General features: G+C 40.7%; 1 protein-coding gene across 4 annotated transcripts in view; it reads left to right on the top strand.

The window, feature by feature from the left end:
- The first annotated feature begins 2,396 nt into the window (after window positions 1-2,396).
- Window positions 2,397-14,460, top strand: part of TRAF6 (TNF receptor associated factor 6) — a 28,083-nt gene continuing 16,019 nt past the window's right edge. Inside the window, exons 1-6 of one of the 4 annotated variants that reach the window (XM_081241362.1) lie at window positions 2,397-2,739; window positions 4,427-4,483; window positions 6,657-6,813; window positions 8,284-8,604; window positions 12,816-12,966; window positions 13,895-14,053. In XM_081241362.1, coding sequence (XP_081097488.1) covers window positions 8,306-8,604; window positions 12,816-12,966; window positions 13,895-14,053 — 609 coding nt within the window. In that variant the 5' untranslated portion in view covers window positions 2,397-2,739; window positions 4,427-4,483; window positions 6,657-6,813; window positions 8,284-8,305. Of the gene's footprint in view, window positions 2,740-4,426; window positions 4,484-6,656; window positions 6,864-8,256; window positions 8,605-12,815; window positions 12,967-13,894; window positions 14,054-14,460 lie in introns of all 4 variants that reach the window. The other 3 variants (XM_081241360.1, XM_081241361.1, XM_081241363.1) reach the window with 3 other exon arrangements.

The following is a 14,460-nucleotide window of genomic DNA, read 5'->3' as shown; positions in this document are numbered from 1 at the left end:
TAGCCTAGGAAGTCACATTCTGTCATTTTCACAGCATCCTATTGGTTGTACCCTATTCATTGTGCAAGGAGTTCACATATGGGCATAAATAGCATCTTCAAGGCTGACTGCCAAACATACATGAGGGTTGTTCAACAAATATAGTTTGAACTAAAGAACTGTGTTCTACTTTTATCATTTAAAACTTAGAGAGCCGTCGTTTTTCTAAATGGGGGAAAATCTCTTACCCTCCCACCCCTACCTGGGACAGCCTACAAGGTGAACCTTATTTCAGTTTTCAAATAGAGTGTGAAAAACAGCAACCCAGAAATGATACCATGATGATATTTTTGCCCACTTTGAATACTTATATAGGACACTGGAAAATATTTTAAATTAGTGACATTTCAGGAAACATAGGTACTGTGGTTGCTGTACATATCAGATAACCCTACTGGTCAGAATATTCAGTTCCTTCCGCCTGTATAGAGCTTCCTAGTTTACAAAGAGTTTTCACATGTATGATCTCATTTGAACTAATAAAGTCTCTGAGAAGGAGACAGGATGGATTTTATTCCAACTTTACAGATGAGGATACTTGACCAGGTCCAATTTTAATAAGAGGCAGAGCCAAGAGGAAAACTTTGTTTTCTGATTCCTAGTCCAGTAGGGGTGTGAACGATCAGAAGAGACTTTAAGGAGGAATTTGCATAGGATAGGCTGGGTTGTGCGGCAGAAAAGACAGCCCTAACATCTCAATGGCTCGAAACAACAGAGATCTGTTTCCTGCTCATATAAGTCCAATGAAGGTGGATTGACTTTCCAAGGCAACTGCCCTCCATACAGAAACTTAGCGATCCAGCCTCTTACAGCTGCCCCATGGTTGTCACGTGGGGAAGAGGGTCTTTCAATGAAAATCAAATGCTTTGGTCTTAAAATGACACACACCCCTTCCCCTGAACAGCCTGTGGGTAAGAACTAGTCATATGGCACCATCTGACTGCAAGGGGACAGGGTAGTGTAAGTCTCCTGCGTGCCCAGGGCATGGGTGAGCACCAACACTCTCTACCAGTATAAACAGGGAAGAATAAATAGGATCTGTAGAAGTGGGAGGAAGCCCCTCAAGGACACGTGTGAAAATGGTGAAATACACACACAACACCTAATCTTTCTGAAAGCCCAGTGCTGGGTTCTCTCACGTACATTTTTGTTAGTTGATGCTGACAACAGCCTGGAAGGTAAATATTATCCCCTAGTTCATGGTTTAGGAAACGGAAGTTCGTAGAAGTTACAAAACTTGCCCCAGAGCACATATTAATACGTGGAGGAAAGTCTACCTCCCTTGTTCTTCTTTTTCTCCATCTCTTAGTTTTATATAATGATCTCTTCACCATCACATAGGGGATTTATTTTTACAGGGCCCTGGGAATCAGTGGAGAGGGATGCACAAGAGCTGGCAATTCTACTGGCAATGTTTTATTTATTGAGCTGGGTGGTGAGCACACAGATGTGTGTATCATTCTTTTTACGTCTTAACTATTTCAAAATACTTTTTAAAAAGGGGGGGCAGAGTGAGTTTGAAAACTTGTGACAGTTTCTTACCTTAAAAACATACGTATTTTTTAACGAATATCAGCAGCCAGAAAGCAGGAAATACAGTATTGTTAACATTTATTGAGCACATACTATGTCCTGGTTTTAAATAATGTATTAACATGTACTAACTTATGTTTCCCTTCCAACAATGCTACCAGTGAGGTAGGTACTATCGTTATCCTTATTTTAATGAGATGAAAAAATTGAAGTCAGATTAAGTAAATTATTTAAAGTCAAATAATTTATAAAGGGGAAAAACTAGATTGGAATGAAGCACTCTGGTTTCAGGACATGTACATATGAAACCCAACACCCTGTAATACCTCCCCGAAGAGGTGAAGGATGAGTCAGATTTGCAGAGGTGGGCCAAAATCTTTCACGCATCTTCTTGTTACAATCCTTAGAGGTTTGCATGCAGTTAAACAGGGAATTAAAAATAGCTTTCTTGTGACGTTGACAGAAAAAGAGATCATGTGTATGGCAGCAGTTTCAAAGAAATATTTAAATATATGGGTTTGACTGCCTTGGACTGGTTGAAGGGGAAGGACCAGGTGATAAAAGAGGGCTCTACGTATCATGTAAACTTCCTTGGCAAGGAGGGTGGAGTTAGGGAAGGAGTGAAGATTTTTCGAAGGTCAAGTAATCTCGCCGAGTTGGGGTTTTTCTCCTGCTCGGATTGGGAAACTATAAAAACACAGTTTGGGATTACTGCTGTTGCTGCTGCTCACTAGATCACAGTTACTCCGGGACAGATCTCACTTCAGGATTGCTGGGTAAGGAATTCCCAGGTGGGATTCGCACCCAAGCGAGGCGGAAGCGCAGCGGGAGAGCTCTAGACTGACAGCTGGACCTGCCCGCGCCTGCGCCGCAGCGCGCGCCCGTGGAGGACCGCCGCCAGGGGGCGCTCACGCCCGGCTGGGCCGCTCTGTCTCCTCCCCTGTCCGCTCCCCGCCTCTCGCTCCCCGGGGCGAGCGGAGAAGGCGGAAGTAGGGGCGTCCGCGGATGGGTCTCGGGCTCCCGCGGGAGGCAGTAACGGCGGCCTTCAGATCAAGAGACTGGCGTCCTGGCCCCCTCGGCTTGGAGTGCGGTGCCTTTCTCTCCTGGCGTCTTGGCTGAGTGGAGTGCTGCGGCCGGGCGTAGTCGGCGGCCCAGCGGACCGGAGCGGTAAGTCTCCTTCTGACGGCTCCCGGCGGTGGCGGCCTCTCTCCCCACGGGCTGGGATGCCTCCTCCTCTCCTGTTTCTCACTTGGGGACGCCGCCCCTGGCCCCTAGCTTCCCACGGGTTGGGGACGCCGCCTCCTCTCCCCTGGATTCCCACAGGTTGGGGACGCCGCCCCCTGTCCCCTCACCTCTGCTCCGCCGGCCGGTGGGGACCACCTCCCCGGCTCACTCCATCCCCCAGCTGGAATCTCGCGCCAACTGTCTCGGCCCGACTTCCCCCACCCCGCGCATTCCCCTTCCCAGAAAAGGAAATCGCCTCCTGTATTTTCCCGTCGCTCGTATGTTACCGGCTTAAAAAAATCCCTTTTAGGTTCTCAGCGACTCCCTCTGTCACTGTCATGGGAGAGATATTTTTGGGTTCCCTGTTGAACTCGGTAGACGTCCCAGGCAGCAAGTTTTTTTTTTTTAAAGAAAAGGTTCAGCTGACACGAATGTTTCCTCCCCCGCCCTTGCACGCGGCAGTTCTAGCGATTGTTCCAGACGCTGGGGTTGATAAAGCTGTTCCTAGTATTTGGCTTCAGGGGAACTCCAGCTGAGTTAGGACTGTCTTGAATGTGAACAGAAAGCACCTACAAATTTTAGGAGCTTCATTCAACGTATAGTATTTGCGTGTTTTCTCTGGTTTCTCGGGAGTGTAAATCACTAAATGTCTTGCTACACAGGCATAGAAACAAGAAAAACTTGAAATTCTGAGTGTTGGCCTTGTGAACCTGACCACTGGTATTTTATCCATTCCCCTGTGATTACTAGGGAAGGGAGAAGGGGCTTTTCTGCTGTTGATGTGGGAGTGGGGTGAGGACGCTGTGGCTTCTTTTGTGACTCTAGGAAGGAATGTGTCTCAGGCCCTTGTTACCCATGTGATGATCAGAGTTTCAACCTGCACGCACTATATACATCACAGTATTTAAGAATTGTAACTTGAAGTCTTTTCTGTGACAAATTTGGATACGTGATGCTGATAAATTTTTGGCCACTTAGATTTTGAAAGAAGTTCACATCTTTGCCTCCTGGAGGAGAACAAATCATGCCTAGGAAGGGGAATGTCTCCTCAAATTTGTGTTCAAAAATAAGGCATAGTAGTTGACTCCTTTGCAGCACCTTGGCCATTGCAGCCCTTTTGCAGGTCTTTGCAATTTTAAGAATAGATCTTAAGGATTTGGTAAATAGTTCTTGTTTCTAAAGCTAGTAGCAAATTAAAGGTAATTTCTCAGTGTTTTGTATTATGTGGTTTTACTTTAAAACTTAAAATTGACCAGTTCAAGACATAACTTACTGATTTCTTTAGCTTGGTACGTTTCTCTCATTAGCATCTGTTGATCTTAAAGGAACAAAGTTTTGTGTATCGCCCTACTCCCCCTCCCACAAGATATTTAACAGTATACTCTTTGGAGCATAATATGTAACCCCATACTAATAGGTGAATTTAAGCCATGATTTCTTATAAAGCTATTTTTGATATTCATTTTGCAGTCAAAATAAGTTGGCAGTGGTTACATCCCACAATATTTAATTAAGGCAGTGCTTACTGTACTAGATTCACAATTACAAAGAGGGAATTACAGTCATGAAGCTCTTAATGTACTAAGGAACCATTTAACCTTTGTGCTGTCTCTTCTAGTAATTCATATAGAAAGCCACATGAATTCTGAATGTTAGAATAGAAAAGAGGCCAAAGAAATCTTTGAAGGTAAGAATATCTGTTTACTCTTATTTATTTTAGCTTATGTAAAGCCAAGCGTACCTCTGTAGCATCTCATGAAGTGGATACCTAAGGCACCATATGAAGTTAAAAAAAAATACTAATAAAGCATAGTATTTTCTACACGGTTGCCAGATCGTCATCATCTTCTTTTTTAAAAAAATAAATTTATTTATTTATTTTTGGCTGCGTTGGGTCTTCGTTGCTGCACGCAGGCTTTCTCTAGTTGTAGCCAGCGGGGACTACTCTTCATTGCGGTGCACGGACTTCTCATTGCGGTGGCTTCTCTTGTTGCCGAGCACAGGCTCTAGGTGCGCAGGCTTCAGTAGTTGTGGCTCGCGGGCTAAATAGTTGTGGCTTGTGGGCTCTAGAGCGCAGGCTCAGTAGTTGTGGCCCATGGGCTTAGTTGCTCTGCAGCATGTGGGATCTTCCCCGACCAGCGCTCGAACCTGTGTCCCCTGCATTGGCAGGTGGATTCTCAACCACTGCGCCACCAGGGAAGCCCCCAGATCGTCTTCTATAGCTGACACTAAGCACTTTGGGGTTTTTTTTCTTGGTGTTAATTAAAATAGTTACTCACTGTAGTTAAGAAAGTGATTTTCAATTAAGTCATCACGGTCCCTAAAAGTAAAGGGAAAAAATGTTTTAACTTGCCAAAAAGAAAGAGTAAACCTAAAAATACTGAATGGCACTCAGAATGCTGCTTTACCTTAATTTTCCCTTTGTAGTATAGTTACATGGGACTACATACTGTAGACAGAGTGACTACCTAAAAAAGTTTATTTGAAAGATGTAAAGCTTCTGTATTACTTCTTAAAGCATGAAAAATAATGGCATCTATATTTTTAAGAGTGCTCACTTTCATATCTTGACACTGCATTCCCGCAGTGGAATTCCTTTTAAGGAATTGTGACTGATTGGACAGATTTTCTTAGTAACACATTTGCTATAAAAGGTCTCTAAATCTAAAGACCTTCAAGTCTTTTGGACTGGATAGCAAGAGGGCAGTGTATCAACTATCCAATAAACTGAATTGTTAACTGGACATGGGCAGCAAAGGTAGACTTAGCTCAGGGACTTTTGCTTTTGTCTCCTGGCTAGCATTTTGATATATGCTGTACAACCAAACAAATATTAATTTCTCAAAAGTGATTTTACTTTAAAAAATTAAATGGTTAAAGTTTCAAAAGGTAACTATACCTGGAATTATCAAAGGTATATAAAATGTGTTCTCTCATACTTACTCTGCTTTGGGGAGTGGGAATTATAAAGCCTTTGATATTGGATATCAAAACATATCATATTGGATAACCAGCATCTATCAGAAACTATAAAAAGTTATATACTTTTTGACCTAATAATTCTACTTCTAAGAAATTTAACTAAGGTAGTAATTGAACACAAAAATGTATATGGGAAGAAAAATAACAAAGGATATAAACCCTAGTATAGCATTACAGTGTTATCTGTCAACAGATTTGGAGGGTATAACAGGGGCCTTATACCCCATCCTGGAGCACAGGCGTAATAACTAGTTCCGCTCTTTGCCATTATCTTGCCATCCCTTCCTTCTTATCAACTTGTTATGAGTCTTCCACAGGATTCTGCATTAGTTATAACAAGGCTTTGCAAACTGTTTTTAACTTTTCAAAAATATTATTGAAACTAAAAAAGTAGAACAAAACGTGAGTTTTTCTTTACTGATTTTTTGGAATTCTGTCAACCCAACCTGATAACACTGGACAGCTCATGTTTAACAAAAGCTGTGGTCAGCATCTTAGTCTAGTGTAATAAAAATAAATGGAAAGATTTTAAGTTCAGCTTTATAGACAAAGTTATCAAAACATAGACAAACATAGGATAGTACAAATTGCACAGGCTCTGGGTGAAGTAGTCTTGGGTTCTGATTCTAACTCTGTTTCTTATTAGTTGGGTAATCCTTGGCAAGTTACTTAGCCTTTTAAAGCTTCAGGGTTTGCACTTTGATAACGGGGGGGGGGGGGCGGGCAATAAAATTGTTAAATAAAATAACTCTATAGAGCTACACATAATAACAACTCATTTTTACTTCCAGGCACAGTTCTAAGTGCTTTGCACATATTAACACATTTAATCCTCTCGGTAATTCTGAGGTGGATTCTTTTGTTACCTCCATTTACAGATGAGGAAACTGAAGCACAGAAAGGTTATATAGTTTGCCCAGGTCATACACCAAATGATGGAGACAAGAGTTAAACCCAGATCATCCGATTCCAGCATCTAAGCTCTTCACCACTTCATGATACTGCCTCTCCAGCCAGAACAGTGCTTCATCCTTTGTAGGTGATCATCAAATGCTACTCAAAATCTTTTTGAGAAGAAGAAAAAGGTATCTATAGTGGTAAAAAAAAAATGGAGGATTACTGTCTTAACCCCCTATTTGACATGGTGGCAGCCAGGATTTTTATATAAAAATGAGACAGGCGGGGGATACATTGTCTACCATATTGGCTGGAGGCTTACATTCTATTTTCTAGAACTCTGGTTGACGCTTGAAAAACATAGGTTTGAACTGTATGAGTCCACTTATACATGGATTTTTTCCAGTAAATACTACAGCACTACATTATCAGAGGTTGGTTGAATCAGTGGATATAGAACCACAGACACAGAGGGCAAACTGTAACGTTATATGTGGATTTTTGACTGCGTGGGTGTCGGCACCCCTAACCCCTGTGTTCAAGGGTCAACTGTATATCTGGCACATAGTGGGAATTTTCTTTACGTGTAATTACCTACAAGAGAGACCTGGTTAATTAGGCCGTGAACTGCTTTTAGACCTTAGCTTCTCACTTGTAAATTCTGGTAATGGTTTAGAATTTGAAAGCATCCCACCTACCGTGAAAGCAATAGTTTTCCATAGGCAAACAAAACCTCACTTGTTTTTCCAGTCATTAGTAATGAAACATAGTCACTTGACATGACTGAAGGCACGAGGACATACAGATATACTTTTTCAATTCCGTTCTTTCTGTGTAATAGAAATTGCCACACTGAACATTTGGAGGTACAGTTGACCCCTTGAACAACACAGGTTTGAACTACACAGGTCCACTTAAACGCAGATTCTTTTCAGTAAAGGATCTGTGGTTATTGACTCCGAGGATGTGGAACTTTGGGAACAGAGGGCCAACTTGGATTTTCCATTGCATGGGTGTCAGCATCCCTAACACCTGCCTTGTTCAGGGCTCAACTGTAGTCAATAGAGTTTTAGATCTAGAAGAAGAAACAGATCCAAATGGCTAGTTGCCCAAAATCACATATCTAATAGTTTCTCATGATCATCTGATCCCTTATGCATTGCTCGTCCTCACACTGCCTGCTGGTCGAGCTGTTCTCTTCAGCTCTGGATACTTGAAGGAAGTTCAGCAGCAGCTGCCTAATGAACACCTGTTAGGTGAAAGGGCTCGTGCTGAGTACTGAGGAAATGAAAATTCTTGAAACTCCAGTCATAGAGACAGATATTTAAACAGATAATTATGCTAATTATTACAGTTGAGGTATGTTTCTTCTTTTAACCTTATATTCCAACCATCCTTCTACTAGATCATGAACTCCTTAACTTGTAAAATAGTAGTCATGAGGCAAAGCTGAAAAAACTTTGAACGTTTTCTGTAAATCATATTAACAGAGCTAATGTTTATCAACGAAAAGGTGGCTTGCATAGATAGCTATGATACGTGTGTGTGTGTGTGTGTGTGTGTGTGTGTGTGTGTGAGAAGGCATTTTTTGTCTTGCTATTTCTTCAGAGCAGTCGATAATCACGTTACTATGAGTCTGCTACACTGTGAAAACAGCTGTGGATCCAGCCAGTCTGAGAGCGACTGCTGTGCTGCCATGGCCGCCAGCTCCTGTGGTGCCGCAGCAAAAGATGACAGTGTGAGTGGAACTACCAGCACAGTGCATCTTTCCGGCTCTTTTATGGAAGAGATGCAGGGATACGATGTGGAATTTGACCCCCCGCTGGAAAGCAAGTATGAATGCCCCATCTGCTTGATGGCGTTACGGGAAGCAGTCCAAACGCCATGCGGCCACAGGTTCTGCAAAGCCTGCATCATCCAGTCAATAAGGTACGTGAGCAGAAGAGGAACCTATAACAACCAAATGGAACGTTATTACATAGAACACAGGGCATCCCAAGAATAGTCTTATACATAAAAAGCTACTTCAGGAAAAAGAACACTGGACAGAAAACTGAGAGGTTTACATTCTTGTTCCAGTTCCTGCTGTAGTATGAAAGGTAATTACTATGTCCTCCCCTCCTTTGACCCTCAGGTAAATAAGCAATAAGTCGCTACTTCTACTTAAAGCAGTTGTATTGTAGACGAGGGTGTGTCTCTAAGCTTTAAGGAAATAACTTACAATAATGTACCTTAAGTGATGATCCTAGTAGACTATGATAATCTCAACCATACAAATAAAACTGACTTTATGAGTAATCATTATTCTCATTCTAGCCACATTAAATTTTGTCTGCTACCTGCTGCCTATGGACAACTGTAAAAGAACCAGTATTTTTAAAGGAAGTATTGATTGATGGCTCTGCCTTCCTAATATATCCAAAATTCAACCCCTGCCTCACCCTGTTCTGAATCACCATCAGCTCTCTCACGGGCCTCCCTCTTTCCACCCTTGCCTTCTTCCAGGCTGTTCTCAATATAGCAGCCAGAATGAACCTGGTAAAATAAGTAAGATGATGTCATCTCTGCTCAGAGCATTGCAGCAGGTCATCGGGGAGTAAAAGCCAAAGCCCTTGTAAGGCCTTATATGATAGGTCCATAAATTTTCTGATCATCTCTCTATTAGGCTCCCCTCCCCTCTACCAATTCACTCTTTGCTGTTCCTTGAACTTGTCAAGCCTGCTCTTGGGGAGTTGGCTTCAGCTCTTCTCTCTGCATCTTACTTCAGCTAACTGCTTAGTCAGTGCCCTCTACTCCCTCCAGTGTGTCTCAGATCTCACCTTCCCGTAGGTACCTTGGCTACCCTGTTTATACCGCAGCGTGCCTTCCCCCACCTCTCCCCACACTCTCTATCTCCCTTACCTACCTTTCTTTTTTTCTTTAACACTTTTCATATTTAAAAATACAGATAATTTGTGTGTTTATTGTCTGCTTGCTCACCTGGAGTATAAGCTCCTTGAGAGCAGGGGTTGAGATCTATTTTAGTTCTTGATATTTCCTAAGTCCCGGAAATAGCACCTGATACATAGTAGGTGCTCAGTAAATCATGATTGCATCAACTGAACGAAAGTATATGGGGTTTCCACAGATGATTAAAATTCATCTCCTAAGAAGTAGATACATTTTACTATAATTCAAAAGTTAGATGGGAATATTTTTAGGTGACTAAGGAGTTCTATACAGGACAAAAAAATGGAAGAAGTGGGGGAATTTTAGGTTCTTCAACTAATAAGCATCTAGTCATATTGGTGAAATCATTTTTAAGTAGGTTAACTGGCTATTCACTCATCTTGTAAGTATTTTTCTTTCGACCTTTTTTTTTTTTTTTTTTTTTTTTTTTTTGCGGTACGTGGGCCTCTCACTGCCGTGGCCTCTCCCATTGCGGAGCACAGGCTCCAGATGCGCAGGCTCAGCGGCCATGGCTCATGGGCCTAGCTGCTCCACGGCATGTGGGATCCTCCCAGACTGGGGCACGAACCCGTGTCCCCCGCATCGGCAGACGGATAGACTCTCATCCACTGTGCCACCAGGGAAGCCCCTTCTTTTGACTTTTAAATTAACTTTTTTTTTTTTTTTTTCTTGTGGCATCTTTGGTTTGGTATCAGGGTAATGCTGGCCTCATAAAATGAGTTTGGAAGTGTTCCTTCCTCTTCTGTTTTTTAGAAGGGTTTGAGAAGGATTGGTATTAATTCTTCTTTAAATGTTTGATAGAATTCACTGGTGAAGCCATCTGGTTCTGGACTTTTGTTTGTTGGGAGGTTTTGTTTTTTTTTTTTTTGCGGTACACGGGCCTCTCACTGTTGTGGCCTCTCCCATTGCGGAGCACAGGCTCAGCGGCCATGGCTCACGGGCCCAGCCGCTCCGCGGCATGTGGGATCTCCCCAGACGGGCATGAACCCGTGTCCCCTGCATCGGCAGGCAGACTCTCAACCACTGCGCCACCAGGGAAGCCCTGTTGGGAGGTTTTTGATTACTGATTCACTCTCCTTACTAGTAATGTAGTCTGTTCAGATTTTCTGTTTCTTTCTGGTTCAGTCTTGGTAGGTTGTATGTTTCTGGGAATTTATCCATTTCTTTTAGGTTGTCAAATCTGTTGCCATATAATTGTTCATAGTAGTCTCTTTTGATTCTTTCTATCTGTGGTATCAGTTGTGATGTCTCCTTTCATTTCTGATTTTATTTGAGTCCTCTCTTTTTTTTTTCTTGTTAGTCTAGCTAAACTTTTCTATAAAATTTGAATTTGTGGTAACTACATCCATACTTGGGAATTGGCTTAATTTAAGTTACAAGGGAGCATGTGTCTTGTTTCAAGTTGGGGGAAAAATATGTTCTCAGTGGTGAATTGGCAATATCTCTTTAGGGTTGGTTTTCTCATCCTCCACACTATTGGCATTTTGAGCCAGATACTTCTTTGTTGTGGAAGAATGTCCTGGTGTTGTAGGATGCTTAACAGCATTCCTGGCCTCCGCTCACTGGATGGTGAAATAGCCCCACTTCCGCAGTTGTGAGACCCAGAGTGTCTCCAGACGTTGCCAGATGTCCCCTAGGGTCAAAATTGCCCTAGTTGAGACCACTGGTTTAGGGTATACATGAGAGCAGTGTTAAAGGCTCACCTTTTTGTTTGTCTATAATGATTTTCAATTTATATTGTATTTAGGTAGAAATAGGACCATATTATGGATCGTTGATTTTCCTGTAGGTGGAGGTGTACAGAAAAACCCAAGTGTCACCCATGCTCAGCAAGGTAGCTAATCTTTAGCAGTTTTTTAATAGCAAGATATTCATGAAAGTAGTGGAACAGTGGTCTGAAAAGGAAGTAAAACCTACAAAAGGAAGTGTGAGGCTTTTTTTTTTTCTATCTCCCTCTAAGCTAGAAATGACCACTTACCTCAACTTTAATGTTCTTAAAGGAGTGGCTCGGAAATTTCTCATCGGTTATAGTCATTCAGAGAATCAAAAGGCAGCATCTCAATCCAATTCCATTTTCCTTTGGAGTGATTGCTAATGCGGTAGATAATGGTTTCCAGTTTACTTTGAAAGTTTCTTATTTTCTCTTAGATATCCATCACTTACGTTTGGGGAATATATTTCAATAAACTTGTTTACGTCCCTGGTTCTCAAAAAATATTCGACAGTAGAATAACATCATGCAGTGTGAGAGAAGCCTTATAAAGATTGACTATCTTGGTCACCTCTTAGTTCTAAGGCATTTGACAGCAGACTCCCACTTTCAGCACCTTTACGTGCACAAGAACCACCACTGTTGCTTTACACATAGGAGGTGTGCAACAAATGTTTGAGTGATTGACGCTCTGTAGCCTATCTGACCTGCCACATTTTGTGAGTGAAGATTGAAACATCCCAAAAAGTTAAAGGGGAGTGACAGACACCCAAGCTTCCTGGGGATAGTTTTTCCCATTGTAAGATAGAATAAACCATTGGGAAGCAGGACATAGAGGTCCTTTAACTCCTGATTGCATTGTATGTACCCTAGACATAAAAATAAAGGAAACCTTTGTTGCCCATGAGCCAGTGTTGATGACTGTTCAAAGTAAACCTTAAAATGTGGCCTCGTGGGGCTACTTACTGCTAATTGGTTAATTTTTACTTATGACTAATAACTATAGACATGTTATTAGTATATTCTGAGCAGCATATAATTAGTTACATCTCCCTAGTATGTTGAATAGCTGCTGATAGAACAGAGACCTGCTAGACTGCCAAAATTCCCATCCTTAACTTTCACTTCATTTGTTCAAACTATGATTTTATTCAATTAATGTCTCATTTTTTGGTTGAAATCTATCCCACAATCTGAAATCCCATACTAGTTTTTGATAGATAATCCATATGGTGCTGGTTGTATCCGTTTCATAAAAGCATGGTTCATAAACTGTCTATAAAAGGACAGTTTATTTTAGTGATATTATACAATATAATGTGTTAAGTTATTTTCTATAGGAAATAAGTGGAGAATTTATATGTGGTGAATTAAAGTTGTATGTATTTTCTAATGTGAATGAATTAAAGTTATGTGTATTTTCTAATGTGAATGTTTGTTTAAATCCACCAAATGTATGTATTTTATTCGTTTCTTTTAGGGATGCAGGTCACAAATGTCCAGTTGACAATGAAATACTGCTGGAAAATCAACTATTTCCTGACAATTTTGCAAAACGAGAGATTCTTTCTCTGATGGTGAGGTGTCCAAATGAAGGTTGTCTGCACAAGATGGAACTGAGGCATCTTGAGGTATTAAAGTTATTTTCTAGCTGTTAGCATATAGGCAGGGAAGTTCCTAGAGAATGGGAACTTTGCTGTGTCCATCTGGATATTGCCAGTGCCTAGCATATAGTGATTGGTTAGCAAATTCTTGCTGAATTAATACCAACCCTTTCCCTTTCATTATTGAGTGTAAATATAAGTAGAAACCAGAAATTTCTTTTTCCATCTACTCTGGCTTTGCCCCAGTGATGATAAAAAATAAATCAGTATTCTGTAAGTTTTTTGGGTGAGCATTATCTGCAATAAAACTGAAGAGTATTTTAAATACAAGTGTCACATTTTAATTCCATAGCTTCATTTCTCTCATTTTGAAATAAGCAGCAAGTCACATGTAGCCATCATCTTAGCGCCATCATCTTAGCACCCTCATACTTTTTTCTCTGGTTTTCTAAATTATTCATTTTATTATGAACTATAATATAGTTCTCCTATAGCTTGAGATTAACTGAAGCCACGAGATAAAATAATTTGCTTTTAAATTAATCAATCCTTAGTGTGGTGGTTTTACAAGAAGTTAAATATTGCTTATGTTCCATTTGAAATTAAGCATTTAAAATATATTTGTAACTTGACCCCTTTACTTAGCTCCTTTTGGAGGAGCGACCTTTTCGACACTACTAAATTGATAATGAGAAGATCTGACTTCTTTCCAACTTTCTTCCCTGATTGGATACATGAACCTGAAAAGTCACATCCTTTGTATAAACTTTCAATTCACAACCACTCTTTGAAAAAAACCCATTAAAGCCTTCATATTGTGGTTCTGTGGTGTGTACTAGACAAAGTAGGTTCAGTGGACAATTCTATAGAAGAGAACAGTATATTCTTAGAAGAGATTATGTTTAGATTTCTTAAGGATTGGCAAATACTAATTGATAATTTTTTTCCATCATAGGATCATCAAGCACATTGTGAGTTTGCTCTTATGAATTGTCCCCAATGCCAACGTCCCTTCCAAAAATGCCAACTTAATATTCACATTGTCAAGGAGTGTCCAAGGAGACAGGTTTCTTGTGTAAACTGTGCTGTATCGATGGCATTTGAAGATAAAGAGGCATGTACTAACTTGGATTTGTTAATTCCACTATTGTTTTTTTTTAACGTACAGTGGAGGGGGTTAGCCGTAGATGAAGATGTTAATTCAGTTCTGAGTCTGTATTAGAAGTTGTGAGAAGACTGATTTTTAAGAAAGTAAGTTCAATAAACCATTCTAGTAAATGAGTGTAGAGTTTATATTTTCATCTCTTTCTGAGAAAGCATTGTTTCTACTGCTTACCACAGTAGTAGATCTACAAGTAACAAGTTTTTAGGAAAGGTATATGCTGATCTGTTTCCCTATGTGATATTTTAATGACCAGTCTTGGATTAGAGACAAATAAATAAAATAATTACTGTGTAAGATTTCTATTTTTCTCTTTAAAAAGGAGAATGAGTTGCTTAAACTTTTAGGAGATTAAATTA

Source organism: Mesoplodon bidens, assembly GCF_964165515.1.
Source record: "Mesoplodon bidens genome assembly, chromosome: 7".
Classification (NCBI taxonomy): Eukaryota; Metazoa; Chordata; class Mammalia; order Artiodactyla; family Ziphiidae; genus Mesoplodon; species Mesoplodon bidens.
Note: the sequence above shows the minus strand (reverse complement) of the source record. Positions and strands in the feature narration are given on the sequence as shown.